This window comes from Elgaria multicarinata, chromosome 4 (genome assembly GCF_023053635.1).
Source record: "Elgaria multicarinata webbii isolate HBS135686 ecotype San Diego chromosome 4, rElgMul1.1.pri, whole genome shotgun sequence".
Lineage (NCBI taxonomy): Eukaryota > Metazoa > Chordata > Lepidosauria > Squamata > Anguidae > Elgaria > Elgaria multicarinata.
The window spans coordinates 21,223,801-21,250,806 of NC_086174.1; the positions used below are offsets into that span (position 1 = coordinate 21,223,801).

General features: G+C 43.3%; 1 protein-coding gene across 1 annotated transcript in view; it reads left to right on the top strand.

Moving 5' to 3' along the window:
- Positions 1-27,006, top strand: part of LOC134397341 (two pore calcium channel protein 1-like) — a 59,648-nt gene that overhangs the window by 18,799 nt on the left and 13,843 nt on the right. The window contains exons 3-11 of the mRNA XM_063123912.1: positions 12,055-12,169; positions 13,217-13,345; positions 14,082-14,198; positions 15,895-16,013; positions 17,753-17,854; positions 20,975-21,101; positions 22,822-23,023; positions 25,726-25,870; positions 26,058-26,243. Of these exons, the coding sequence (XP_062979982.1) occupies positions 12,055-12,169; positions 13,217-13,345; positions 14,082-14,198; positions 15,895-16,013; positions 17,753-17,854; positions 20,975-21,101; positions 22,822-23,023; positions 25,726-25,870; positions 26,058-26,243 (1,242 nt within the window). The remainder of the gene's footprint in view (positions 1-12,054; positions 12,170-13,216; positions 13,346-14,081; positions 14,199-15,894; positions 16,014-17,752; positions 17,855-20,974; positions 21,102-22,821; positions 23,024-25,725; positions 25,871-26,057; positions 26,244-27,006) is intronic.

Genomic DNA, 27,006 nt, shown 5'->3' on the forward strand with positions numbered 1-27,006 from the left:
ACGTGACACATAAGGAAAAGTGGATGGGGAGGGAAGAGGGAGAAAATAAAAAGAAATTAAGGAGACTGTTTAGGCTGGTGGGAAGGCCCTGCTCCGTCCTCTCATCTCCCAATGGAGGGGCAAACCAACAGCTCCTTCTTCCCCACAAGGTGAAGATGTTAGCCCTGGGGGTGGAGGGGTCCAACTGAAGCAGGCTCCGATGGTGCCTGCCTGCTCCAGTCTCCCTCCCATTCATTACGTATGAAGCTATTGTTCCTTCTTTTACTTTTTTTTTTTTTTAATAATTTTTATTCATTTTCAACACTATATAAACATAGATAAACATTACCAAAATATAACTGAAACAAACACAATAAGAAAAAAAACATCAAATATCTGCTGCATACATATTGAATAATTGTTGAGTACAAATATCAAAAACTATTACATATGCCTTATCATACTACAACATCTTCGTTCTTAACATAAAAGTGCACCCCCCACCTCGGGATCATTCTTGAGTCCAAAATCTAATCGTTTCTTCTGCTGGTGGTTTCCCACTTCCCTTAGTAAACACAAACACTAGGAACTGTTTCCAGATTCCTTCGAACTCATTTATTTTAGTTACGCCTTTTCTCCACTTAATATTACATGTCAGTTTATCATTAATGGCTATGTCCCATACTTCTTTATACCATTCCTCAATAGAATATTCCCCTTGGATCTTCCAGTTCCTAGCTACCATCAATCGTGCTGCAACCAACAAACTCGATATCAGCTCTATAGTTCCTTTTCCACACTTTATATCTTCAAATAGTGACAGCAATGCTATTTTTGGTGTTTGTTCTATTTTCATTCCCACTATTTCTTCAATTTCTGAGAACACCATCTTCCATAATCTTTGTACATATTTGCATTGCCACCACATATGTAAATACGTTCCTTTTTCCCCACAACCTCTCCAACAATTTGCTGAATGTTGATCACTTATCTTATTCAATCTAACCGGGGTTAGGTACCACCTCCATAAAATTTTAAAATAATTCTCCTTTATTCTTACTGATAAACTTCTCAACACTCTTTGTTTCCATAGTCCCTCCCAGCTCTGTCGCCCTATTTGTATCTTCAAATCTGATTCCCAAACCATTTTCTCTGTATTCTCTCTAAACTCCTTCTCTAACAATATTTTATATATTTCACTCATTAATCCTTTTGAAACTATACTACCTCCTTTTCCTTTCTCCTTACTTACTACTAATTCTTCAAACCTCGTCATCTTTCTGCACATTCTATTATCTTTAATCCACTTTTTATTCCATTGTTCTAATTGACCATATTCTAGCCAAGATAGCTTCTTCTCCTTTAACAAATTTTCCATATCCTCTCTTGTTTTAATATCTCTTACCCAATCCTTTAATTTTATTTTATTTTTCTCTTTTAATATTTTACATAATCTACCCTTTAGATCCTCTGGGAAATTCTTTAACATTATTATCGGTGCTAAGGGAGAGTTGCTCGGAAGCAGCTTCCCTTTAAATTTACTCCAAATTTCCCATTGAGTCCTCAGGAGTGGATTATCTATACTTCCAACCCACTTTCTTCCTCCGTCTTTAAAAAAAACATTCTCCAAATTCATCTCTACCTTACTTATGGTTTTTTCTTCCATCCAATATAAATCTCCTACTCCCATAATTGCTTCTACAACATGTCTTAATCTATTTGCTACGTAGTATAATTTTATGTTTGGGAGACCCATTCCCCCCTTTTTTTGGCTTAGGTACCAATTATTTTTATTCACTCTTGCTCTCTTTTCTCCATTACAATATTTATTAATAATATTTTGCCAACTTTTTATCTCGGTTTCTGATATTTTTATAGGTAACATCCTAAATACAAAATTAATTTTGGCTAATATCTTCATTTTTATCAAAGCTATTCTCCCAAACCAAGATAAATTTAATCTTTTATATTTCTCCAATTTCTCTAGTACCTCCTTCTTTAACCTCGTTAAATTTTCCCTTTCTAAATTCTCTAGATTTTTTGTAATTTTAATTCCCAAATATTTAATCTCGTTCTTAACTTTCAATTCCATTCCCTTAAATTCCCAATCCTTTTCTTCCTTCTTGGTATAGTTAAACAACATCATCTCTGATTTAGACCAAAAGTTCCTTCTTTTACTAACGCCGTTAATTTCACCATCTCCGCCAATTCCAACACCTTGAGCCATTCTTCCGTTATTGGTACTTGTGTTTTTTCCCAATATTGTGCATATAGTCTTGCCGCTGTTACCATATATTGGAATAACAATCCTTTTTCTTTTAGTTGATTATCCATAAGTCCAAGCAAAAGCATTTCTGGTTTCATTTCTATATTGTTTGCATTAATGCATGTATTTTAACCCAGTAAGCTTTTGCTCTTTTACAAGACCACCACATGTGGAAAAAGGTTCCTTCTTGTTCTTCACATTTCCAACAGTTCCCCCAAACAACCACTGTACATTTTTGCTAACTTTGAAGGAGACATACTGTATGTCATCTATACATCTTATAAAAGTTCTCCTTTAGTCTGGTACTTAATGTATACTTTAAACATTTTGTCCACATATTTTTCCATAGTTCTATTGGAATCTTATGTCCCACATCGTTTTCCCACATGACCATTCAATCCTTTATTTGTTCTTTCTCCCCCTCCAACTTTAACAATAGTTTATATACTTTGGCAATAAGGTGTTCATCATTAGTACATAATACTTCCTCAAACATTGACTTTGATCCCTCAACTCCCCTCACCCCGCTTTTACATTGCTCTTGAACTTCTCCTGAATCTGTAAATACAAAAACCGTTGACATATTTGTCCCTCTTTTAACAACGCTTCTCTCATTTTTATTTTAATCTCTCCTTGGGATGTCTCCAAGACATCCCTATATTTTAACCATTTATGTCCACTCGATAGTTCTCTTCTGAAAAATGCTTCTTGGGCTGAAACCCACATTGGAATCTTCGGTTTATATTTCTTCCATACATTCAAAATTGTACATCTAACAAAATGATTATTAAAGTCCACATTGACCTTAGCATTCTCGTACCATAAGTATCCATGCCACCCAACTCTTATATCGTGCCCCTCCAACTCTAATAACCCGTCTGTTTCCAGCACTACCCATACTCTATGAATTAATCTTGACCCAATGTACTTTACCATTCAGTAATGTCTGTTGTGAATAAATTTACCTCCCCAAAAACTTTCTCTTCCACTGTTTATAACGTTTTAACATTTAGAATATTAAAATAATTTTGAAATGTTCAGCATCTGTGAATTGTTCTTTGCAATTCCTTGCCCCTCCCTTTTTATGTGGGAGTTGTTGGTCCCCAAAATCACTTTATTCAATAAGAGAGACCTCTTAATTTCCAAATTCTTCCCCTACAGTAATAGTTAATACAGCCCCCAAATAAAGTCATCACCTTCATGCTATGAAGATCCATCTTGCCAGAGTGCAGACTCAGTCTGTTAACTGTCCCTCACTGTGTCAAGGCTTTGAAGATATTCTGTTTGTGACATCATGCATGACATCAGAATGTCCATGTTTGCATTCAGCAAAATATTTCCATGCCAACAGCAGTGGCCAGTTAACTAGATAACCATCAGTTAACTGCTGATGGTTATCTAGTTATCTGCAACTAGATAACTATCAGCATCACTACCCAATATCTGTGGCTTGTTGTTCACACTTCTTTGCCCCTCCCTTTTCATATAGGAGTTGTTGATCCCCAAAAAACTTTTTTCAGTAAGGAAGTGGTTGCTCATACGGCCTCTTCAGTTTTGTTACGGTATTTTCAAAGAACATTCCAGGAAGAGTCACAAAAAGGACACAGACTTTGGAAGTGCCTGGAGGAAGTGGCTTATTGGTTGGTTAGTGTCAAGGCCCCAATCTTTCAATTATGGACTCTGGCATTCTAACACAGGACACCCCAAATCACTGAGACTCTTTTATTGTAGCAAATCCCATGGTAAAAGCTTAATGGTTACTTTCTTCAGGAATCATATAGCTGGTGACAATTGGCTATAAGTAATTCCATAAGTAATTCAAAAACAATCCAAAATTAATAACTATAATCTTGTCCAAAATCTAGGCAACTCGGTTTCCCCATTGAAATCTCTACAGCTCAGAATACAGGGAAAATTTTTTTGAATGATTCCTGGCATAATCCATCCCAGGCAATCCAAGGCAAGAGTTCTAGAAAAAGGCCTAAACAAATTCAGAGAGAGAGAGAGAGAGAGAGGATTAGACCAACTTTGAAATCTTCATTGGAAGCTCAGCACTAAATGAGTCAAGTTCCATCAAATCCAAAAATCAAGACAGGTTCAAGAGTAAGTCCAGAGTAATCCCAAAAAGAGATATTTCGACAACCATAGCTTTGTGGTAAATAACTGGCAAGGAGTCTAACTGCATGAAGATGAGGCATCCCAAACAGGTATCCCTGTTTGATGAGGTATCCCTGCCTCAGGATACCAAGGGCATTGCAACCCTCTTTCATTTACTAGGTCACTTACATGACTGAGGGATACAGTTGTACAACCTTGCTCTTTTAAAATTTTATGTAGCTCTTGTGCATGAAGCTTCTGCGGAGCTGACAATTCCCCCCCCCCCCCATACTCACGATAAGGGAGTGTTGTAATGCTGAGGTGCACCAAGGCTATTCCAGCTGATGAGCAGGGGGTTTCCTGGATCCGATCACGTCGGGGTCACCAGATGTGGTAAATAACTGGCAAGGAGTCCAACTGCATGAAGATGAGGCATCCCAAACAGGCGGCCCCGTCCTGTTTTTTATTAAGAACTAAGTGGTTACATTTCTTGTTTACAAGTTATGATTGGTTGTTGCGTACAGCATGCTAATGCATGATTACCTTGTGCACAGAAGGTGCTGTTAGTGTGTGTTCAGCATGAATATACCATATAAGGGTTAAGGAAACGCGTGATCATGGTGCCTTCAGTACTGTATTGTATTCTCTGTGGGTCTTGCATCAGCACATTCTTGGCATGGTTAGCCAGTGCCAAGATGTTCCTTAGCAAGGCCTATCTTATCATTGTCCTCAGCACATCTCAGTATGGTCTGCCAATACTGAATGTGTGCCAGAGAGGAACAACAATAACCCCTACATCTCCCCTTTTTTTATTCTTTCAATTGTAAAGCCTTGTAAGCATAATAAATTTGACATTTGCTTGGTTTTGAAGCTCTGGGACGGCAAGAGGGAACACACCATGACAGTAATCCTGGGATACATTGTATGAAACAGCAGAAGGTGATTATTTATTTATTTATTTATTTATTACATTTTTATACCGCCCAATAGCCGAAGCTCTCTGGGCGGTTCACAAAAATAATTAATAAAAATACAATCAATACAGCATATTGAAATATAGTTTTGAACCATCCTGTTGGAAACCAGGACCATAAAAACTTCCACCACTCAGGTGCAATATCTTGTTTAACTGCATGTGCATATGTTTTAAGTTAGTCCAGTTGGTGTTGAATTTGGTTACTATTGTCTGTGAGATTGAAACAGCACATATTTTCCACAGCTTCGCAGCCAAGATGTCTTTGTAACAACAAAAAGTCAATTGCAGCTCGATTGTCCAGTATAGCATGTCTTAAATCCTGTTGTTCTTGAATCAAAAGTCCAATAGCAATGGAAGTACTGTTAATTGTCTTTGCTAGTAAACACGCCAGATGCCCAAGTTGTTTGGCATTTCCCACAGCCAATCCAGGAACCCTGACAAGGCTCATAGCCAGGGAGATATACTCTGCTGGACTCTTAACAGTAACATTTCCATCACAACCTGCACTCATAGTCTCAGTCTCTCTTTTCTGTCGAGTGCTTTTAGTAGGCCGAGGTGGTAAAATCACTGTCAAGCGATGAAGACAACATTGTGTTAAGGTTATATTAGCTGGTACATAATTATAAGTACGAGACCCACATGTGAAAAACCATCCAATTGGCAATATAATGTGTCCATAGTTACTTGTTACACTTTCTATCTTTGAACAATTCCACAAAGAAGGCCCTGGGGACAAACAACCTTTTAGTGAATAGAGCAATTTACCATTTTAGCACATGTGTTATTCTTGTGGTTTACAACATATGGGGTGTATAACTGTATAGCATCTTGGGGTAACTGGTATGTAGCAATTCCCCATTGGGCCATGGTGTGATAATGAATTTCACTAAAGTTCAGAAATTTACTCAACCCAGTAACATTACCAAGAGAACCAGGAGCTTTGCATATGGGAATGAGACATGTACTAAGTAATCCATGCATATCTGGAGCATCAGTAAGACAGAAATCAGTGGTGTTTAATATTTTTGCTAACTTTATCCATACATTGTACTGCATTCTATCATGTAGTGGAGTGCTTATAACTGGACAAGTTATACAGCTAAATAACAGAATTATTGTCAGCAAAGAATTAGCATTTAAGCAAGCAAATGCAGCAACTAGAAAATTCTCTGGAGTTGGATCAACATGCTGTTGTTCCAATAATTTTTGAGCTTGGAGAGATAACGCCTTTATCTCTCCCCATGTTGGTTTATGTTTTTGGACGCGCGCCCTGCCACGTGCTTTCAGGGGGTCCTCCTGGAGTTGTAGGGAGAATTCTGGAATCGGGTTGGTCAATCCTTGATGCCACGACATGCTCTTTCTAGGGCTTCACACACCGTGCTGGAACCCACACTGGTCCTGTTGGAGTAAGTACAGCAGCATAACCCCGACCCCAAGTGATCAAGGGGACAGGGCCGTGCCAGACAGGATTAGGTAGCTGCCAGTACGTAACCAGCGGCTGCGGCAAAGGGGTATGCATTTGGAAATGTTGTTGTAATCAGATAGTATTAGTTGGTAGGAGAACATTCAAATGGTTAATAGTGAACAACACTTTCGCCAGCCATTCCTGGCGGGAGCCCAAACCAATGGGGATCCCTGCTTTTTGTTTTTGTTTGTATAAATGCTCTTTCAAGGTACAGTTGGTGCGTTCAACAATAGCTTGACCAGTAGAATTATATGGAATGCCAAAAGTATGTGTAACCTGCCAGGTTTCACAAAACTGTGCAAAAGAAGTACTGCAATAAGCAGGTCCATTATCTGTTTTTAAGGCCGAAGGAATTCCCATTACTGAGAAACTTCTAATGCAATGATTAATTACATGTTTTGTTTTTTCTCCTTTTTGACATGTGACCCAAATATATCCTGAGTAAGTGTCAACTGACACATGAAGGTATTTCCATGGAGTGAAAGGATTAAAATGAGTAACATCTATTTGCCATAGCTCATTGGCTACTGTGCCGCGAGGATTGACACCTATATCAGGGGCTGAATGTACCCTTGTGCACTGTGGGCATGATTGAATAATGGCACAAGCCTGATCTAATGGCAATTGAAATTGTTTTGCTAAAGCTTTAGCATTTTGATGATGAAACGCATGACTTTCCCATGGAGTTAGTTTTTGCACAGCTAGAGTTCGAAGGGATTGATCAGCCACTTGATTACCAGTGGAGATCTCCCCGGGGAAGGGTTGATGACTACGGATGTGAGCAATAAAATATTCATTGGTGCGATGAGCCAACAGAGTCTGCAAGGTTAGAAAGAGACCTAAAAGGTTCTTATCTGTGACTGGGGTTACATAACTTCCTGGAAGACCACGTACTACATTGTTAACATATAAACTGTCTGTTATTAGGTTTAGTGCTTGAGGAAATGTGCGGAAGGCCAAAATAACTGCAGCTAGTTCAGCTCTTTGAGGTGATTTTTGGGGCAGTGTGAACATGGTTTTCCAATGATCTTCCTGTTTCCAGGCCACTACTCCTCTCTTTGGGCTTCCATCAGTGTAAATAGTAAGGGCTTCCTTAATAGGGAAGTCATTTTGTAAAGGCCTGATTTTAACAGACAATTGACTTAAACATTGCAGTCAAGGATCAGAAGGAATATGATATGTAACTTGTCCTACAAAGCCTGCTAAGGCAGCTTGCAATTCTTCAGAAAATGACACTGATCGTTCCCACATCTGAAGAGGCATGGGAACTATCAGAGTTTCTGGATCTTGGGCTAAAAGTGCTCTTGTACGCTCTCGAGCTTTAATAATCAGATTGGCATACATAACTGATTTTGTAGAGATTGTACAGCTAGGGCTATGACTGAGATACAGCCATTCAAGTATGTGTGTGTGACGATTGCAGGTCTTAGTGTTGCAAGGTCTACTCCTGAACTGAGTGTCACAGGTTTCAATTTGTGTCTGTGTAATAATTGCATATGGTTGACTTAACCATGTAAGTATAAGAACTTGACAAGGTTGATCTAACACTTGGCGATCTACCCAAATTTCTTTTAAACGTTCATTTACTAAGGACAAAACGTGCAGTTGATTAGTGGTTAAAGAAATTTTATCAGCTGGGTGTTTGCCTTGTTTTAGGGTGGCAAACAAAGGTGAAAGTTCATCAGTTGTGAGCTTGCAGTAAGGTCTGAGCCAATTAATAGCTCCTCATTGTCAATTTGTCTCTGCAAGGCTTCCTTTAACCTGTCTATAAATTGATGGTAAGGCTCACTAGGTCCTTGGTGTGTGATAGTAAAGGATTTTGAGGGTTTTCCAGACACTGGCACCCTTTGAAATGCTTTTATGATGCAGCGGTTAATGGCTTGAAAGGTAGGCATAGGTAGTTGCGCCTGTGCCTCTATCCCTGCAAACTGTCCACTGCCATACAACTGCTCTGCTGTTATCACTTCTTTAGAGCTAAGGGCTATATGGAGCGACTCCTTTCGATATTCACTGTCCCAAACTACATATTGGGCTGGACTTAGGATCATGCGAAATAAATCTTTCCAATCTTGAGGAAGCATAGTGTATCCATTGCCAATACTCTCCACCATGCCTTGGGCATAAGTAGAGCATATGCCTGTCTCTTGAATAGCTTTATTCAATTCTCTAAGTACTGAATAAGGCAATGATGTCCAATTGACAACTACCTGTCCTTGGTCATTTTGATGTGAGGTTATAGGATAAGCTGAAGGAAAGTTATTAAGACCTTCAAACAGCTCATCCGAGGTTAATGTTACTTTCCTCTTTTCCTCCTCAAAAGCCTCACGGACTTTACTAAGTTTTGGCAACACTTCACTATTTGCTTCTTCTCCTCTCAGCTGTGAAGCTGATGCAGGAGGCAATAACTGGGGATATGGGAGTGATGTTTGAGAAATGGGAGCGATAAAAGATAATGAGCTGGAGGATGCCTCGGTTCCTACCTTCTCCAGCGCATCTTTGCATCGCTGCCACAGCAACAAGTGCTGTATGGGAGCTTGTGGTTCATTATATAGGTGTGTACCTATTTTTACCCAATCTGTGAGCTGAAGTGTCCCTGCCTCAGGATACCAAGGGCATTGCAACCCTATTTCATTTACTAGGTCACTTACATGACTGAGGGATACAGTTGTACAACCTTGCTCTTTTAAAATTTTATGTAGCTCTTGTGCATGAAGCTTCTGCGGAGCTGACAATTCCCCCCCCCCCCATACTCACGATAAGGGAGCGTTGTAACGCTGAGGTGCACCAAGGCTATTCCAGCCGATGAGCAGGGGGTTTCCTGGATCCGATCACGTCGGGGTCACCAGATGTGGTAAATAACTGGCAAGGAGTCCAACTGCATGAAGATGAGGCATCCCAAACAGGCGGCCCCGTCCTGGTTTTTATTAAGAACTAAGTGGTTACATTTCTTGTTTACAAGTTATGATTGGTTGTTGCGTACAGCATGTTAATGCATGATTACCTGGTGCACAGAAGGTGCTGTTAGTGTGTGTTCAGCATGAATATACCATATAAGGGTTAAGGAAACGCGTGATCATGGTGCCTTCAGTACTGTATTGTATTCTCTGTGGGTCTTGCATCAGCACATTCTTGGCATGGTTAGCCAGTGCCAAGATGTTCCTTAGCAAGGCCTATCTTATCATTGTCCTCAGCACATCTCAGTATGGTCTGCCAATACTGAATGTGTGCCAGAGAGGAACAACAATAACCCCTACATAGCTTCTTTCGTATCTCCACACTACATGGGTCCAAATCCATAGCAAACAGGAATTCAAGGTCTTTGAAAAGTATAGCGTGGCTGGTTGGGGTGCAGTGAAAATTTCAGTCCCTCAGTGAAGATCTATTTCTGGTGCTAACTCCAGAGGAAAATCTCCAGTCACCATCAAGATTGGGTCCCTAGACCAGCCTTTCTCAACCTGGTGCCCTCCAAATGTCTTGGACTTCCAGTTCCCAGCATCTCCCAGCATGGATGGCTGGAGGATGCTGGAAATTGCAGTCCAACACATCTGGAGAGTACCATGTTGGGGAAGGCTACCCGAGACTTCACATCTCCTTGACTTCTAAAAACTGAAGAATGGGGCCTTCTGATGGTTTAGAATACCAATTTAGGCATAGGCAACCTGGTGTTCCCAGATGTTTTCCAACTATAGCTCCCACAAATCCCTGCCCCTCAGCCATGCTGGTTAGGGCTTATATGAGCTCTCAAGTCATCTAGAGGACACCGGGTTGCCTAATCCTGGGCTAAACATTTTCCTTGCCGCTGCCACTGCAACATAGAGCTCCATCACACCAGTGTTTTAAAGCACTCTCGACATGCCTGGTGTCCGGTTTTGCAACACAGCACTCGCATGACGTCGTACCCATCCTGCTGTGATTGCGCTGTTTCCCCCTCCTCTTCCAATTTATTTTGGGATGAGGAAAGTCCGGTCCTTTTCTCCATGGCAATAATATCTGTTCCTGTGTAATTTCCTTTTCGATGCTATTTCAGTTTGTCCCGATTTTTCTGCTGGGTGTGTGTCTGGAATGGCGTGTGTGTAGGGTGGTGTCACTGACGAAAGCAGAGGGTGGGGTGGTTCTCCACCAGTGTGCCATTTCAATTTTCTTTCCTCATCATTCTCCTTGGGAACGCCTGCTGGATCGTTGTTACGGAGTTCGCTGAGTCAGTACATCATACTTTTGGTCCTCCAACTCCGTTTATAAGAATCCTAGGGAAAGCATTGTGTGTTCTTTTTCTCTCTTCCCACCCCCCACTTTCTCCTAAGTTTTACAGTGCAACAATACTTAGTTGAAGCAAGGATAGGTAAACCAGTTTGTGGACATGCAAAGGCTTGACTTGCCCTAATCCCTTACAGCATTACACCATTTCAGCCTACCAGAGTTGCATTCAATTGCATTTGTACAGAAATACAAATAAAAAACCATGATAAAATAAGAATTAGGGCGAGGGAAGAAACCCACGTCCATCTCAAAGTCCCTCCCAGCCACAACAACCAATGAACTTCAAGGGGGGAAGGAGAAGGGAGGAGACAGAGCCCGATGTACGAGCTGAAATAGCACAACAACGCACACACATGAAAGTGATCAGCGCAGACGCACTGTCGAAACGGAGGTGGATAGTGTGAGGACAACCTGGGGGGAAAACAGAAGGTGTGATGGAGCTCCAGATTTGCTTAAATCAAGTTTATTTATTATAGCATTTTATCCCACCCTCTAGCCCAGCCTTCCTCAACCTGGGGCGCGCCAGATGTATTGGACTGCATCTCCCAGAATGCCCCAGCCAACAGAGCTGGCTGGGGCATTCTGGGAGTTGTCGTCCAACACATCTGGAGCGCCCCAGGTTGAGGAAGGCTGCTCTAGCCGAAAAGGTTCTCAAGGTGGCTTACAAAACTATTTCTTAAAACAGTCCCTGCCCCACTGGCTTACAATCTAAAAGACATGACACAACAGGAAAGGGGATTGAGAGGGAGGAGGGGACGAAAAAAGGAAATGTAGGCTGTAGTGGCAAAGTTCAGCTGGTCCTCTTCCTCTCCCTCTCATAACCTCATACAGATCCAGGCACAATGGAGGGCTGCTGGCTGCTGCTTCCTTTCCCTCTGATGGCCTCAGCAGCAACAGTTGGTAGCAGGAGGGAAGGGAGTTCTCCGCTGGCTCCAGGCATGACGGAGGGATGCCTGGCTGCTGCTTGCTTTTCTAATGACATTCTCACTCATTTGATGACTCTTCCCTTCCCAGGCTTTACTACCTCTATAACCACAGGGCTATGCAAGCTGCCACCTACTTCTTCATTTTCGTGGACCTTGCCCTCGCAGTGTTTGAAGAGCCTGCCGTGTACCCATTCCCTTTCTTGGTAAGCACATGGACAAAATATAATGGGTAACAATGCCGTCCTGAAGTTGGAAGCTGGAAACAGTGTGTGTAGGTGGATCAAAGCAGGGAGTCTCAGAAGGGTACAGCAAGGCAGGGCCTTCTCGGGGGCACCCGCCCCCCAATTATGAAATGATGTCCCCGATGGGACCCGCCTAGTGCCAACATGGTTCTCGTTTTGGCACCAGGTTAAGCCCTCTCTCTCCTCAAGCATTTGGCATCATAGGATCAGTTTCAATCAGGTCTTGGATTTGTTTTATGGTTGATTGCTCAAAGGTTGTTTTTAGATATATGCTATCTATGTGCGTACTGTCTGTCTGTGTATATTTATGTAAATGTCTTTTTAAAACGTATATTATATTTTAATAGTTTTTAATCTTTGTAAACTGCCCAGTAAGCTTTGAATGTGGAGTGGTATCGAAATGTATAATAATAATAATAATAATAATAATAATAATAATAATAATAATCTGAAATGATCAACTTAAACACAATCATGATTAATGAAAATTTATTTTTATAAATTAGTTGGATGGCTTTAAAAGGGGATTAGAAACGTTCATGGCCACAAAGGTTATCAAAGGCTATTAGTTGTGATGGCTAAAGGCTGCCACCAGTGTCAGAGGCAGGCAGTATGGTGCTCAATACCATTTGGTGGGGAACATGAGTGAAAGGGTACTATTGCCCCCATGTCCTGCTTGTGGCCTTTGTATAGATATCTGGTTGGCCACTGTGGGAACAGAATGTTGGACCAGATAGACTTCGGAGGTGGCCCTGGCTCGTTGGTAGAGCATCTGCTTTGCATGCAGAAGGTCCCAGGTTCGACCCCCAGCATCTCCCAGGTAGCACTGGGGTGAAAACTAGCCTGAAACCCCGGAGAGCTGCTGCCAGTCAGTGTTGACAATGCTGGGCTTGGTGGACAAGTGCTCGGACTCAGTATTAGGCAGCTTCCTATGTTCCTATAGGCCTTTGGTCTCACCTAGCATGTCTTTCCTTGTGTTCTGATCCACTCTCTTCTTCCGTTCAACAGGTTACCTCGCTGATTGAAGTCTTATGCCTCTTGGTCTTCTTTGGAAGGCTCGTCCATTTTGCCCAAGTCACCCCTCGCCTCGTGTTCTGGAAGGATACAAAGAACATTTGCATCATGATAACAATCCTGGTCAGTTGTAGCTTATGGCCTTGTAGCGGTGTTGCCCATAGCTCAGTGAAGCCCCATCGATCTCAGTGGGTCTACTCTAAGTCTGACCAAATTGGCATCCAGCTGGAAGGTGGCCCTGCTGCAAAGCAATGTGCTGCCCTCCAGCACCATCTCCATTCGGTTCAAAAGTGTGGTTTTGTGCTTTGGAAGTCAAACCCCACCTTTGCCTTGCAATTAGCTCCTTTGGCAAGTTACTTTCCTTTTAACCTCACCACTTTGCTTTCTGGGAAATGGGTGTTTTGTGACTGGCTATGCCCACCAGGGCAGCCATGTTGTAAATGGGCAAGTGGCCCTGTGGCAACCATTTTCTGAATCAGCCCTTGGGTCTGTGATTGATATTCAAAACCAAGAAGTAATTTTTTGACAGGTGAAATTCACTTATAAGTCCCGTAGGACCTTTTAGACTGCAATCCTGTGTGACCTGGGAGCAATGCACAGAATGGTCATGGTGTGCGGTGTGCTAGGGCACCAGGTTTAAGCTGCCCTTCCCTAACCTGGTCACCAGCTGCAACAACCATGGCACCTGGCTGAACATTCCCAAAGTTCTCAGTGTTATCTCAAGCATGAAACTCAAATCCATGAGTATTTTTGGCCCGTCTTTTCTGATAAGCAGAATACAAACTGCTGTTAAGCTGTCTGTGCAGCACAGTGCCTTAAATTTCAATGGCTTTTTCTCTCCTCCGCCACCCCTCCCTAGATGACTTTGATTGACATAATTATCTACGGGGCTCTTAGAATCTCAAGCATTCGTAGCGTCCGGTGGTCCAGGCCTATGCGACCCATCTTCTTAATAAACTTTGCAGAAAGTCGACAGGTAAGAGGCTTGTGTGGGTGTCTTTGTGCCCATCAATCTTCTTTCAGAAAGACCGCCTAGTTAAACTAACATACAAGTAGAAGGGGAAAGGGACCTTGCTTCAATTTTCTTAATTGTCTGTCTTCTCCAGAGATCTCTCCATCTCTCCCTCTTGAAACCATTTCCTGCTTTTTCTCTCCTCTATGCAAACAGGCAGGCTTAAGCCTGGCCTGGCTTTGGGAAAGCTGAAGCATGAGGTAAGATATCTGGGGGTCCCTGAAAATAGGGGGAGGAGGGAGCTGGGAATCTTGCATGAGGTGAAAGGAAGCAGCTATGAATAGCCTCAGATGCAAGAGTGGGGTGCAAGCAACAGGAAGCTCCATTTCTGGGCATTTTTAAAGTACAGGAAATAAATAAATAATTTCTATTTCTCTGCATGACTTTTTGCCTCTCTTCTCCTCGGGATATGAATTAGGAACTTGTACTTCTAGGCAGGACAACTAGAAAAGGTGTATGCCAGACATGAGTGGCACAGGAAGTGCATATGCCACTTGTTCCTTCTGCACTATGAGCCTTCCTACAAGAGGTCTTTACTGTGTGCTTGCGATTCCTCACTCAGGGTAGTTTGTGGGTCCTTCACATGATGCCATCGTCCAGAGTCTCTCCCGTGCTTTGCAACTGTTATTGTATTTTCTCCCTTACCAAGGATAATCTGGCATTTTTCTGAATGGGGTTATAGAACCCTTGTGTATTTGCACTGCACAGAGGGTAGTTTTTAGTTGAAAAGTGCTGCGGAATCCCACAGATCTCCTGGTTCAGTGCGAAAGACGTGCCATCTTGCAGAAGGCATGGTAGGCTGTTCGCATGTAGACCCTCTTTGAAAATGTAAAAAAAATAAGTACCACTTCAGTTAAGCATGTTTGAACTGGGCCATACTCTCCCTCAGAGCCCTGGCCAGCAGGAACAAAAGGAACAAGATTAACAATTAAATCATTCTACAAGTTATACTCACTTATGGTGGGCCCGAGGGGTGGGGGGACTGGTATTAATTAGAGATGTGAAGGCCTGAGGGTGGGGGTAATCAAAAAAATGAGGGGAGGCAAAAACTTAGGGGAGATATCTTTTTCCACATTTTCAAAAAAATCCTTGGCAGAGAGAGAGAAAAAAAGGTGTTTTGAATATTTCCAAAAGAACACACAAACCTTTTCCAGTCCCTACCCTAACCCAAGGATTTTATGTCCCTCGCTATTCTTGAACAAAACAAGAATACAACTGGAGCAGGCCCTGATGTTTCCTCTGCCTGCTCCTGTCCCCCTTGCTCTTTCTTCTTCCCCACAGGGCCAAGATGTCAGTTAGACTGTGTGGACCTTTGCATGCCATAAAATCGAATTCGGGCCAGCTGAAAGCTGCTTGGATTTTCATTGACATTTTAATAAACGACTCTGAAGCAGTTCTGTGGACCCGAGGGCTTTTTTCTCCTTCCAACTCATTTCTCTTCTCCCAGTTTATCTGAAAAATCTCAACTTTGTGACTGCTTAGAGGGTGCCCAGACGTTGCTGCACCCAGGCAAAAATAGAGGCATATAGGCCTGCTTGCTGATGGGATCACCTCCGCTTGCAAAGGTGGAAGCCATGATGTGTGGGTGGGTTGGAGATGCTGATGGAATATAGGTACTGTTTACTTCTGCTCTTAAGGAAAGCCTGCTGCTTCTTGGCAGATCCGGCGAGCATTCCGTAGCATCCGGAACACTCTGCCCGAGATCACCTACGTCTTCCTGCTGTTCATGTTCAGCGTCCTGATGTTTTCCCTCATGGCCTTGAAGCTCTTTGGGGACAGGTAAGGGTGCCAGCAGAAGGTTGATTAGGGTCTACAGGTAATTCTTCAGGGGATTTGTAGCAGATCGTCCAGGGCTTCTGCCTCTCCATTGTCTTATAATAGAAACAACTAAAATGTGTCTCTCCCCACCAAACAAATAAAATAAAAATAGGTTGCTAAAACAGAACAATTAATCAGGGGTAGATTTTTGTGTGTGTAAAAGGACCTGTGAGCTGGTTTCTGGTACTGATCACAAATTTTTGGGCTAAGTATATGCTCAGAGGCACTCTGTTCCTTAATTCTTGGTGGATGTCCAGCCATTGTTTTGGAGTTGGTGGATCTTGTGGTTCTATTTTATTTTATTTATTTATTTTAAAAAACATACACATCCATGACGTCTTCTGACTCCAGCTCTGAGTAGTTGAGGAGAAAAGAAAAATATCAGGAAAATAAACCCAGTGCCTTCCAATGCAGAGGTGACATGATCAATCATCCCATCAACACCCACAGCAGTTACCCATGGAAATATTAACAACCAAAGCAGAAAGAATGCAGAGAAAGAAAGGAGAAGAGCTGTGCATGAAATACATGGTGACAGTGTAACAAGGATGGGGTGGAGGGAGGACCTTCCTCCACCCACCTACTCCCAGGCAGCCTGGACAGGAGTGTAAAGTGGGCATCTTGCAAGTAATATTTTTCTGCTTCCCCAAGGCTTCATGGGGATTGGAGGGCAGAAAGAGTGCCACTGAGCTGGGGAGTTTTTCCTGCAGTGGTGGGGACGAGAGGCATGAAGAGGTGTGACTCTCCGTGGTGCCAGCTGATGCTTATGGGATGGCCTCTTGTGACAGGTTTCTCTTTCACAGCAGATTCTGGCTCGACCTTACCCAAGCTGGGATTCTCCGGATGTGTTGCCTGCATTGGACTACAGATGAGTTGGACTGCCATTGGCCATGCTGGCTAGGAATTATGGGAGCTGCCATCCAACACATCTGGAGGGCACCAGATTAGGGAAGGATGTTCAAAGGCTGCCCGGGTTCAGAAAGTGGGATTTCGGCAACAGTACCCTTAAAGTCCTCCAACGTGTTGCTTTATTCCCAATCTTTTTCTTTTTAAAAAGCATACTTAAAGTGGCCATCCCTATATTGAAGAAAAAGCAGCTATGGGCCCTGGATTGAGAATGTACTTCCGATTTAGGATTTGGCCCCAATTTAGTATATGAGGAAGGCAATGGCAAACTACCCCGCTACAAAGTCTGCCAAGAAAACGTCAGCGAAAGCAGGCGTCCCTCTAGGAGTCAGCAATGACTCAAGTGCTTGCAAAAGAGGTTCCTTTCCTTTCCTTAGTATATGAACCCGCCCCAGTTTCCTTCTGAAAATTGCCGCTGTCTGTTATTTTCCCAGAGAAGGTGCCGTTTGCAGTAAACAGCAGCAGCAGGCAAAGTGGGGATTTTGGCAGGAAGTTGATGTGGGACCCCAGTCTTCAGTCCATTCTAGATCGGGGCCCTGCAGCTACTTTGTGGGTGGGTGGGTCCTCTTTAGCTAAACAGCTACTTAGGAACACAGGAAGTTGCTTTCTACACCATCAGACAATTGGTCCTTCTAGCCCAGTGTTGTCGACACTGATTGGCAGCAGCTCCCTAGGGTTTCAGTCAGGAGGTTTTTTTCCAGCCCTGCCTGAACATGCTGTAGATTGAATTTGGGACCCTCTGCTTCTGCCCTGACATGCCCGGTGTATTATTTAATTGTTTTGTTTTGTTTTAGGAACCTGAAGACTGTGGAAGGCTTGCCATATTTTTCAAATTTCCTTGAAATCGTGTTTGATATGTACGTGCTGGTGACCACGGCAAATAGCCCGGACATCATGTAGGTATTTGCTTCTCTCCAGACTTGGGGTTGTTGGACATTTGCCGGCAACATGAAAGACCCAATCTCGCCACTTAGGACAATCTAATTTATATTTTTCTGAATTTTATACTCTCCCATTCAATGGCCAATTACCCTTCCCAGTGCAAGTTTACAAAAGGGTAAAAAATAAATAAATTAGGGAATGACTAAATACATTAAAATAGCAGTACAGCATAGGGTTAGAGCTCAGTTACTCTCTGGTTGCCCCTGAACAATTCTCCATTCCTGCCCAGGACAGATAAAAGGAAGTGCTTCTTCACGCAGTGCATAGTTAAACTATGGAACTCACTACCACAAGATGTTGTGATGGCTAACATTTTGGATGGCTTGAAAAGGGGGACAAATTCATGGAAGATGAGGTTGACAATGGCTACTAGTCCTGATGGCTATATGCAGCCTCCAGCATCAGAGGCAGTATGCTTATGTACACCAGTTGCTCAGAAACTGCAGCAAGAGATGGCTGCTGTGTTCACGTCCTGCTTGTGGGCATCCCACAGGCATCTAGTTGGCCACAGTAAGAACAGAATTCTGGCCAGTGGTATTCACTCTTTTTCAAGCAGGAGCCTCTTGGCTCCCAGCATGGATGCTAGGACCACTCAGTGACCTTTCCCAGACCATGAGGAACGTCTCTTCCCCCCTTCCCCCTCCTCTCAGCAGTGATGTGCACCGGATTTGGCTGAACACCTTTTCAGGCCTCTCCTCTCCATGCTCATCCATAACATCCAAGCAAGGCCTCAATCAGTCACCAAGTCAAATTCCAACAGCCTGAGTTAGTCCTTGGATTGAGATGGATCTTTTCCTCATTGTGGAGAAAGAATGCTGCTCTACTCAGAACTGCAAAATGTCCATGTTGCTTTCTCTCTCTCTCTCTCGCCCACGTATTCAACTTCCCCTTCGCCTCCAACTGCTAAAGCAAACAATGAGGCAAAGCCTAATTTAAAGTGCTTTTAAGTACTAAAAAGACTTTAAATACATAAATAAAGCTAGGGGAGCCCTGGTGATATTGAGACACTACTGCGAAAAAAGAGGGAGTGAACGAAAGCAAAGGCAGAGAGGCGCACATGAGGTGACTGGAGCCGGTAGTGTCCCTCAGGCCTTGCAGTGAAGAACACTGCCATAAGCCTTTGGTCTCATTCGGCAGGGCTCTTACGTTCCCTTGATTCTTTTCTGTGGCAAGTTCTCATATGAATAAAGCTGAAGCATCATGGGTCACTTCTTCCTACGAAACTGTATTTACGCTTTTGCTTGGCCCCGTAGAGAGAGCCATTTAAATGTAATCCTTTCAACTCTGGAGCCGGACAGAAAGGGTTCCACAGACTTTGCTTTGGCTTATTTCTGGCTCCCCAGTCTCACCAACAACTCCTCTGTCCCTCAACTCTTCTGGCTTATGCTCAGAACTCAGGGGTGGGATGGAGTTTGTCTGTTTTGGGCTTCACTAAGAGGAAGAAGCAATGAGGTAGACTTAAAACCTCACTGTATAGTAAGATAAATTCTGTCTGTCCCTTGGCCAGAATTCACAATACATGATAGAGCATTTGGGGCATGGGGAGTGGGCACAATTACATCTACCATCATCCTTAGCCAGCATAGGCCATCCATGATAGGACTTGAGATCCAGCACATCTGAATTGAACTGAATTGAGGAAGGCTGGTCTAGCATAAACCTATCCACCTCTTCCATTGAGAACTGAAGGGGGAAGGGGATCTTCTTGCTGGGCAGGGAGATTCTGTTATACTCAGCGGTACATAAATGTTATAAACAAATAAAATTCAGCAGATTGGTGAGAGGCAGTTACTCAGGCAACAGACCCTGTCAGTCACACATGTTTAACCCCTCTGGGGAGCCCATGTATGACATTGGCTTGGCTAGACCAGGCCTATATCCTGGGATTGTCCTGGGTCATCCCTGTGCATCCTAAATGACACACAGGGGATCCCAGGAACAGGCAGGGATGACCCCTCCATTTGCCTGGGATAAACCTTAGGTCTACTAAGGCCTAAGAATCGCAGTAGCTTTCAGCGGTGGTGCTGTGTAAATGTGTTCAGAGGATTACTGGGGTAGAGGTTACTTTCGTCTTCACTTCTATTAATTTGTCTGAATCCTTGCATTAGAACTCAGCACAGAACTTTGGTTGCTAATTTATTTACCATACTTCTTTGATTGTAAGACACCATCGATTGTAAGACGCACACTAATTTCAGTACCACCAACAGGAAAAAAAAACACCCAAGACACACCTGCAATTCTAAGATGCACCCCATTTTTAGAGATGTTTATATGGGGAAAAAAGTGTGTCTTAGAATCGAAGAAATAGGGTACTTCAGCTGCAATCCTTCCAGCAAAATCCCCTGCTCAGGAACGGCTGCCTCCAATAGAAATTTGGCACAGGGAGAGCTGGCAAATGATGTTGATGAATAAGTTAAAAGTATTGTGATTGGGTGAGATCCAGCGTTGTGTGAGTAACTTCCCCTTCCTCCCTCGTCTCTTCAAATCCAGAATGTCTCCCAGTCTTCCAGAGCAAATTTGAGGGGGCGAGGAGGAACTGCAGAGGAAAGAAGGAATCTATTCCACCAATGATATCCAAACACAGTTGGATACGACGTTGTCGTTCTTATACTTTGGGATGAGAAAATCCTCCTTTTATAATATTACCAAAAAACTGAGAACCATTTCTATTATATTGGAATAAGATTAAATCAGCACAAGTATTAGCTCTGGTAGAAGTTTATTACCACCCTTTAGACTTTGTAATGTCTAGGTTCTTTTTACTAGAATGAATGTGACATCATTTTTTTTTAAAAAAAAAATAGTGCTGTATGGAAAAGCATTTCCATTGACTTGCTTAACATTTAGTGGAAAGAGATTAGCACCAGTTGCTACTGGGTTCATGTTACCTCTGACGCTCTTTTTTTCAGGAATATTTAAATTGTGGTGTGAGCGCTCTCAAGTCCTTCATCCAACACCCACCAAAGTCTCTGGAAATAGTTTGCATTCATTTTTTAACATTTTTGTAAGTACCAAAGCTTCAAGCATTCTCCATACTATATGTAGTGACCAATCCTGTTTCTCTCCTATAGGATGCCGGCTTATGAATTCAGTGGGTGGTATTGCCTGTTCTTCATCGTCTATATTATAATAAACACCTACATCTTCATGTCTGTCTTCTTGGCTGTTGTGTACAACAATTACAGAAAACACTTAAAAGTAAGTTCTGTATAGGGAAGGCATGGTTCTTGAAGGCATTGAAGTGATCATGAGAATTACTTTCTGTAGCTTTGTTCCATGTCACTCTGGGACTACTTGGTCACCGCAGCCATGTGGGTAGGATAGCCCAGTTGTAGGTATTCTATTTTATTTATTTGCAGTACCGGCCCTGCCGTTAGGCAAAATGAGGTAGCGGATGCTGGTGGGCGGGGCGAGGTGGGGCAGTCACTTTAGCCATTCCTCAAAGGGGTTCTTAGACTAAAGGTGCAGAGGAATCCCAGGAGAATCACTTTTGCCCAGAAAGCGTGGTCCCACCACTAAATGTGAATGCTGCCTGGAAAAGGGGGAGGGTCGCAATGGTATTCCCCATAGTAACCTATGGCTGCGAGAGCTGGACCATAAGGAAAGCTGAGCGAAGGAAGATAGATGCTTTTGAACTGTGGTGTTGGAGGAAAATTCTGAGAGTGCCTTGGACTGCAAGAAGATCAAACCAGTCCATACTCCAGGAAATAAAGCCAGACTTGAGGGAATGGTATTAAAGGCAAAACTGAAGTCCTTTGGCCACATAATGAGAAGACAGGATACCTTGGAGAAGAGGCTGATGCTAGGGAAAGTGGAAGGCAAAAGGAAGAGGGGCCGACCAAGGGCAAGATGGATGGATGATATTCTGGAGGTGACAGACTTGACCTTGGGGGAGCTAGGGGTGACGACAGCTGACAGAAAGCTCTGGCGTGGGCTGGTCAGTGAAGTCACCAAGAGTCGGAAACGACTGAACGAATAAACAACAACAGGATCCTGGAGGGAATATTAACTGGTGTGTCCTACATTTAAAAGAATGTGTCTTCCTGTTGTTTAGGGGCTTATTAAAGAAGTACATACATTTTGAATGTAGAATTAAAACAAGTGAGACCATCAAAACGTTGCAATGTGGAGTGCTTAGAGATGTGTAGGCCTGGAAAGACACCGGAAAATACGTTTTTGTTTCATTTTTAAATCTAGGTTCTTTTCCAGGAATTTCTGGAGAATTTGGAGGAAAAGAATTTCTCCTCAATTTTTCTGTCCCCCACCCACCTACCCTGCCAAACATTCATATCTCTAGGAGTGTTGCTGTTCAAGATTCCAACCCCTCCATTGCATTGTCCCCACTTTCTCTCTCCACCCCCAATAGCCTGTCAGCATTCCGTGGCCATGGAACAATCTGGGCCCTTATTGGGCTGTTCCTGAGGCTCCTCCCCCACTGAAGTTATCTAAGATTTTTAGGACTTCTCCCAAGCCTGCTGATCAGTCCCTCTTGTGTGCGGGTGAAGCTGTTTTGGTGATGAGCATTGGCACTCACAACCTGGAAGCTGGAAATAGAAGACATGAAGTCCCTTCAGTTTCGGGGTGAGCAACAGGGAACTGCCCCCATTACTGGGAGACACTGGCTTAGGCAGCCACCTTGAGTTCCATTATCCCTAAGCTCCAGAACATGTTGCTGAGCCTTCCCGCAAGTCTTGTTTATTGTCATTGGCCCTGTTCTGAAGGCACCTTAAACCACAGCTTTAACCATGGTAAATAAAGCAAAAAGCCTACACCATGGTTAAAGCCATGGTTTAAGGTGTCTGCTGAACACAGCCTGGCTTTCTGGCTTAACCACCATGGTTAAGGCCATGGTTTAAAGTGTCTTCTGAACGGGCCCATTGTGTTCCTCTTTCAAAGTAAAACCTGTTATATTTCCCAGAATGAGATCCGCAAACTTGCTTACATGAAGCGCCGCAAGATGATTGAAGCCTTCAACCTCTTGAAGGTCAAAGAGGGAGCAGACTTTGTCGTGAAGGAAGACCAGTGGAAGCTTCTTGTGAAACTGGTGGCGCCTGATATTAGCACATCCCATAGAGAGCTCTTGTTAAGAATATCTGATGAAGAGCAGAAGGGCAATGTGGGTGAGTAGCAGCTGGCGACAGCAGAGTGGGCGGAGCTTGAGGCGCTTGATCTTTGTGAATTCTCATGCAAATAGTCCTGATCCACACCTGATCGGGGCACAGTTATCCTAAGCATTTCACACTCCTCCGAAGATTGCAGTGCAGTTCTCATTTCAAAATGCATGTTTTAGAAATGCATAGGTTTAGAAAACATGCATATTTTGTGAGAAGACATATTTTAAATACTTATTTGTATTATTTAATGATACTTGCCTACTGCTTAATATAATATCTCTCTGCAGTATGCATATTTTTGAGGGATTTTTTTTTTTACTGCATACTAACGCATAAGTGGGATGGAACAGGCGTGTGCATGAATGCATAGACCAGGGGGCTGTCTTCATGACGACGCATTGGCACTGCAAGCCCCCAAAACCCCATGCTTGCGCTCCTGCAGGTTGTCCTCATGCTAAGGAGCCAGCGTGGGATTTGTATCGGAGGAGCCGCTGCCGTGCCCATGGACCACCGCACAACTGCACGTCACCACACGGGCACTGCTGCATGTCCACATGTCCCTCCATGTTGTTGTTTTTCCCTTCTTTTTTAAAAACGTTTTAAATCTTTTTTCTTCTCTCCATGCCGGAGAAGCGCAGAGGCGTTCCAGCGGCTATTCGGTTTGCTGGCCCGCCCCCTTTTTCCTATCTGGGCAGATGGTGACCAATCAGGGGTCGCCATCTGCTTGGCCACGTCCCCTGCCATGACTCCGGCATGCTGACAGATGCAGATGCGCTGTCGTCGCCTTGTTGCAATGGGAAAAGTTGGAGTAAGTCCCTGACTTCTTTATTTTGGATCTTCAGGGGAGTGCCCTGAGATGGCTCTGCAGTGGCTTCTGCATCATGTAAGCAACACAGCGCCACTGCAGAGCCACCCTGGGGCTTTCCGCTCATATAGACTCCCCCAAAATAAACTAATTAGTCCCTTTCTAGAAGGAGAAAACTGAAATACTACCCAAGTCAAACAAAGTGAAGTTTTCAGAACCGAGGAGGAGGAGGGATGGATACAGGTTTGTGTGTGGAATGAGAGAGATAGAGAATGGAATATTAAGCCCCTTCTCTACATGCACCATCCTGTAGGGGACTGCACCACCTCTGAAGCTGTGGGTACCATTTTTGAATGCTTCCCACAAAAGAGAACTTGCCTAATGGGGTGGGGAGAATTTCTAGCCCGGTTCTCTGCTCAGCTAGCTGTTTGTTTTGTTCATCATTTATTTATTTATTTATTTGATTTATATACCGCCCCATAGCCGAAGCTCTCTGGGCGGTTTACAAAAGTTAAAAAACAGTGAACGTTAAAAAAAAAAAGCCAATACTCTCTGGGCAGTTTACAAAGATTAAAAACCTTAAAAATACGTTTATTGTACATAATATAAAAACCATTACATACAAACATGTAAACAGACAATACATATAGTGTGTGTGTGTATGATATGCACACAACTGCACAGAAACAAATAACAATAAGAAATCCCAGGACTGATTAAGGCTGGAAATGCCTGAGAATAAAGAAAGGTCTTAACTCGATACCAAAAAGATGATAACGTTGTTCCCTGATGGACCTCACTGGGGAAATTGCTCCATAATCGGGGGGGGGGGGGATCACCGAGAAAGCCTTCTCCATTGTTGTCACCTTCCGAGCTTCCCTCGGAGAAGGCCCTCAGGTGGGTAGGTTCACGCCAGGAGAGGAGCTCCATCAATTATTGCAGTTCCAAGCTGCGTTGTTAAGGCTTTATAGGTCAAAACCAGCTCCTTGAATCAGGCACAGAAATGTATAGGTAGCTAGTGCAAGTGGGCCAGAATCCCTGTTATATGTTTGGATTTTCTGGTTCCTGTTATCAAGCTGTTATATGTGTCGGGAGTTTTTAATATAGTGGACCCCTCAAAAAATGTTCTCCTTCCCCTATCAACATTTTGCCTACAGTCTGAAATAGTACAGTCTTTTGGGCATCTCTTTCTGTTGTAAATTGAGATTTATTACTTAACTCAGGACTACCGCTATTGGATCTTTGGCAGCTCATTGGATGAGCATTTAGCCAAAAGACTCCACTAAGCAGTAGCACACTATTATTCTCCCTCGTGTGTGCACACTAGGGATGTCCGTCACCAGGAAATCTGGCCCTTTTTGGGCCCAGCAGTTTTCCACAGCGCCCCAACTCGGCTTGCATTTGTGCACTGAGCCAGGGGATTGTTCCCAAAATCCGGGAACTTTTTCAGGTGTGGGGGAGTGCTTCATAAAATTTGCGCAGTGGTAATTTGCGCAAAGGTAATTTACGCAAATTGCACACATTTTGGCTGAAATTTATGCAATTTGTGCAAAGTACGACTGTAATTTGTGCAAAGTGCTTTATGCCAATAATTGTTTAAAATCCCATCATCCGCAAGCTGCCCCAACTCAATGTGGATTGAATCTGACCTGCTCACGGGAAAGTGAGCTGAAAATTGGGGAGCCGAGGTGACTTCACACATGTGCACACTCACCCACACCAGCCAGATTCCTCTGTCATCCCTATTGTGTACATACACACCACACATGAACTCCAACCCCTCATCAAATATAGATTGCATTTCTTCTTGTTTTTGGTTTTATGTGATGACAGTCTTAATAGCTCAATGTTGGCCTAAGCAGCTTCTAAAATGAAATTTCTTCTACTGCTTTGTGTATTGCAGATAAAAAATCTTTTGTACGTCTGGCCGATCTTTTGAATATACAGGTGATCACTATGAAGCTCCGCAGCCATCCCTTGGCCCTCTGGTTCCCCCATGTGTACAACTCTGCTCCCAGCCAGTTCATACGCAATATGGTCCAGCACAAGTAAGTCTGCATCACTTGCCCTTTGGCCTCTGATGGCCACCGGCAGAATACTTCCACCTACCTGCCCACATGCCTGTCTTGGGTGGCGCACAGCTGAGCGACTGTGTAAATTTCAAAATTAAAGTTATTTAAACTAACCCGTTCAGTGGATGATTAGCAAATCAATTTCTCCTTCCTTCTCTTGCAGGGGATTTGTTTGGGTATATGATGTAATCATACTAATTAATGCTGTCTTCATTGCCCTGGATGAGAAGAATCCATATATTTCCTATGCTGAGTGGGTATTCCTTTGTCTGTATATAATTGAGATCCTCCTGAAAGTGTACACCTATGAACCCAGGACCTTTTTTGCAAGAAACCAGTTCTGGAACTGGTAAGTGCATCCTTTGCCTTGGCAGTCCTCATTACAAATAAACCCGGTTCCCTTTCCTCCGTCCCTCCCTCTCTTCTTTGCATCCCGTGATGGGAGATCGTTCAACATGGAAGCTCCTTGGAACAGTTCTTTTTTTAAAAAAAAGCAAGGTGTACCTTCCAAACTAGGAGAAACATTTCCTTCCTTAACTTGATATGGGATCTGCTGGCCTCCAGAGAGTTGAATTTGGAGATATACTTTTAGGAGTGGCCATTGGACTGCTCTGCAGGACTGAAGGTCAGCACATTCTAGCCCAGCCTTCCCCCAGCTTGGTGCTCTGCAGATGTGTTGGACTACAACTCCCATCATTCCCAGCCATAGACCTGGAAGACCCCATACTCATTGCTCGGCCTTGCACTCCACTGCACAAACTCAACTTTGTCTGGACTGTAATAGGCAGGTGTCTTAGAGGAGTTCACTATGACTCAGTTGGCATGTAGTAGCAGCAGCAAATCATCTGTTAATTAACCTACAATTTGCCAGATTGCATGGCACTTTGCCTGATCAACCTCTGGCCCGATCATAGGTTGCTGCATAACTTATGAACCAGAACAGTTTGGGTTGTTCATGGGTTGAACAATCCAAAGTTAACCTACGATTATTTCTTAGGTTAACTTTGGTTAGTTTATCCCACAAATAGCCCAAACTGTCTTGGTTCATACGTCATGCAGCAACCTATGATAAGAGGTTGATTATACAAAACAAAATTAGCTCATGCACAGCA